The sequence below is a fragment of the Zootoca vivipara genome, chromosome 3, assembly GCF_963506605.1.
Source record: "Zootoca vivipara chromosome 3, rZooViv1.1, whole genome shotgun sequence".
Lineage (NCBI taxonomy): Eukaryota > Metazoa > Chordata > Lepidosauria > Squamata > Lacertidae > Zootoca > Zootoca vivipara.
In genome coordinates this window covers 41,356,930-41,360,309 of record NC_083278.1, presented here as the reverse complement: position 1 = coordinate 41,360,309, position 3,380 = coordinate 41,356,930, and the positions used below count along the sequence as shown (strand labels likewise).

At 44.6% G+C, this 3,380-nt stretch overlaps 1 protein-coding gene across 1 annotated transcript; it reads right to left on the bottom strand.

Annotated features, from left to right (window-relative positions):
* Window positions 1-1,519: 1,519 nt before the first annotated feature.
* Window positions 1,520-3,085, bottom strand: GJA10 (gap junction protein alpha 10). The gene has a single exon (XM_035109384.1). The coding sequence runs from the start codon at window positions 3,083-3,085 to the stop codon at window positions 1,520-1,522; it is 1,566 nt and encodes a 521-aa protein (XP_034965275.1).
* Between the last annotated feature and the right edge of the window lie 295 nt (window positions 3,086-3,380).

The following is a 3,380-nucleotide window of genomic DNA, read 5'->3' as shown; positions in this document are numbered from 1 at the left end:
AACTATGATACCCATTGGCCCTTTGGCATCATTGCCATAGAACATTCATGCTGAGGCTGGTGGGAATTGTAGTTCAGCAACATTTGGAGGGTCATAGGTTCCCCCACACCTGCTTTAGATCCTGGCCATGCTGGCTGGGGCTGATGGGAGTTGAATATGGGTAGGGCATAAGTTCCCTGTCTATGATGTAGAGGGAGTAGTGCCTATAATCATGGAACATGCAGGCAGTCCAATGAAGGTGTGGCGAGCCTCTTTCTGGGTTCTGTCCAGGCATTTAAAGTGAAACTCACACATGGCAGCCACATAAGAACCTATCAGGTAGCATTCGCCTAACTATGTGGCAGATGAGCCTATGCTTCTTAGGAAATCAAATGTTATCATACACTGAGCCCTTCTCTGAATTGGAATGGCTGCAGGACCGTGATAATGCTTAGCTCAAACTACCAGGTGAAAGCAATTACCAGCCAAAATTAGTATGGAGGCAGCATCCTGACAATTGAACAGGTTAGCAGAAGGCAAGAAGGCAAGTCATGCCCCTGCATCACCGCATGATAAGAGACCAGTCTCAGTGAATTCTTGTTTAGCTCATAAAAGAGCAGAAAATATCTGCGGCTTGGAAATGCGCCCACACTTCTCCACTTGCATCTCAGATTTTATTAAAGTACTGTGCAATTTCTAACTGCATAGGTCACATTCACTTGATACGACCGTAAAGGTCGCTCAGCTGATTGATCTGCATGGTGTCTACATAACATTGTGGCATCATTGCTTGGGGAGGAATTCTGAGACACATACATACACAGACCCTTGATCACATTCACCTGCTGGGATAATGGACCCTTCTGTCCCCTAGAGAATTTGCACACACAAGACGGGCCAATGCGAGCAGGACACAATGGAAACCGTACAGTATATAGCAGAGGGGCTAAGAGGTTTCAAACCTCAGAATGCTTTGTTAGACCAGTGTTACGATACCCATATTAAAGGTTGGAGCTGAGTCCAAGAGGACTTTTGCTTATCTAAGACCATCTTGTGAGTTTATAGCTGATCTGTGATTTGATGGCACATCCTCTTAACTGCTGAAAAATAGAGTTTAAAATCCTACTCAGCTGTGGATATAACGTACCCTTCATGACGCCCTTAACCTCAGTTCCCAAACTGAAAAATAGGGTAAAGTATGCTTCAAGGAGGATTGAGGGAGATACTATTTACCCTGTTTGTTCATCTGTGGAAGACAACAAGCCTTTACATTAATATTAACATTGATAGCAGTGGCAACACTATTTGCTTGTATGCACCTCCCCCATTCCCAAAATTTCTTTTCATAAGATTCATAGTGCCTGATGCCTTTAATTTTGTTTTGTTTTTAAAATGTCTTTCTGCTGCAACAGTTATATTTCTCAAAGACTTAACTTGGTATGAAATAACTCAACATTATTTTCCGCTCTATTTGATCACAATTCTGAACAAACCAGTAAAGCCCAAGACCTGAGCTAGTGCTATGCTAAGGAGCGATAACTCACACTAGCAGGGTATAGAAGGAAGGTCGCTTGGGTCTACTTGCCATTGACATTCTGCGTCCCATTGCGGAAGGAAGTGGTGGTGTGTTAGGAAGACTATCATCTCTGTGTTTGGCATCTGAGCCAGAGCCATTCCGCGAGTCTGAGGTGTCTGAGTCTGTGTCTAGCTGGCTTTCTGACAACACCCTGGACAAAAAGCTAGACTTGCGGTTCTGAGGACGCCCGCTGTCTGGAGAGTCACAACGATCAGTTCCTAAGTCCTTGCAGCTGAGTGCCCGGCTATGCTTTCGAAGAATGCCTTGAGGGCTGTCCATATGACTGGAGATAATGCAAGCTTTAGGACCATGTTGAGGATTCTTGGAATGTTCTAGAGGATGCTGTTCATTCTTTCGATAGCTGTTGGTGCCCTGCTGTGATGACTTCTGGACATCCTCACTGCTGGAAGACTCATTCTGTTGTTGATAGTCATGCCGCTGACCCATGAGATTTTTGAGGTGCCTGGGGAGCTGTCTGTGGTGCTGATCCCACTCATGAGGATGTTCTAGATGTCTGCAGAGGTGGTGGAGTTGACCCTGGTGCTGATTTGGCTTGCTTCTCTGGTTGCTGCACCATTGTTGTTCTGCATTTATTGGGTTCTGGTTTTGTTCAGCAGGTGTGAATCCTTCCTCAGGAGCCAAGTAAGCTGGCAGCCCAACTTGCTGGTCTGGCATAAATTTAAAACTGCCTTGGGGAGACGAGTTAGACATGATGCAAATCTGCTGTATCACTGAATTTTTTTTTGAAAAGTTAACGTCATTATCAGTGGCTACAAGCTCCTCCTTGAGCGTCCCACAAAGGGTCTTTTTAATCTTCTTTATCCCCAAGTGGACAATCTCTAAAACATTCAGAAAGAGAGAAACTGCTGCAATACTGTGCATGAAAACCATGAAGATAGTTTTCTCTGTTGGTCTAGATACAAAACAATCCACAGTGTTAGGACATGGTGGGCGAGTGCATTTATAAAGTGGATACATTTGAAACCCATATAAAAGATACTGACCCACCATAAAACCCACTTCTAAGACTGACCGGGTCAGGATATGCAGGATGTAGGTCCACAGCAAGGCCCCTTGCAAGGGTGCCTTGTTTACTTTCTTTTGTTCTTCCAACTTCCTCAATTCCCTCTCTATTCGCCTGTGTTCTTCCAATATAAGCTCGATCTCTTCCAGCTGTGCTTTGAGGTGAGCTTTCTTCCGCTGCCTCTCTTTCTCAAGGGCCCGGAGTCTGTAAAGGGCATGACCCATATAAACGAGGGAAGGAGATGAAACAAAGATTACCTGTAGCACCCAGTAACGGATCAGGGAGATGGGAAAAGCTTTGTCATAGCAGATATTGCTGCAGCCAGGCTGCTCTGTGTTGCAAATGAACTCTGCTTGCTCATCATCCCAGACATCTTCAGCTGCAACACCAAGAACTAGCATTCGAAATATGAAAAGGATGGTGAGCCAGATTTTTCCCACTATGGTAGAATGGATGTGCACTTCTTCTAGGATGCTGCCCAGCAAGTTCCAGTCCCCCATAGTCATGGGCTCATCCCTGAAACAAATAACAATGCGGTTTTAAAGGATGAAATACCAAACTACAGTGCAGTTCCATGGGCATTGGCGCTTGATCACATTTTTATCTAAAATTGTTCCTTATTCCTTTTGACACTGACCTATTCCTATTTCACTGACTGAAATAGGATGATCAAATGAGATTTGCTGTGTTTACTGGTGTGGGTTGGGAACCCTATGGCCCACCATATATTGCTGAACTATAACATTCCTGATCATTGGTCATGCTGGCTAGGACTGAAGGGAGTTGAATAACATTTGGATA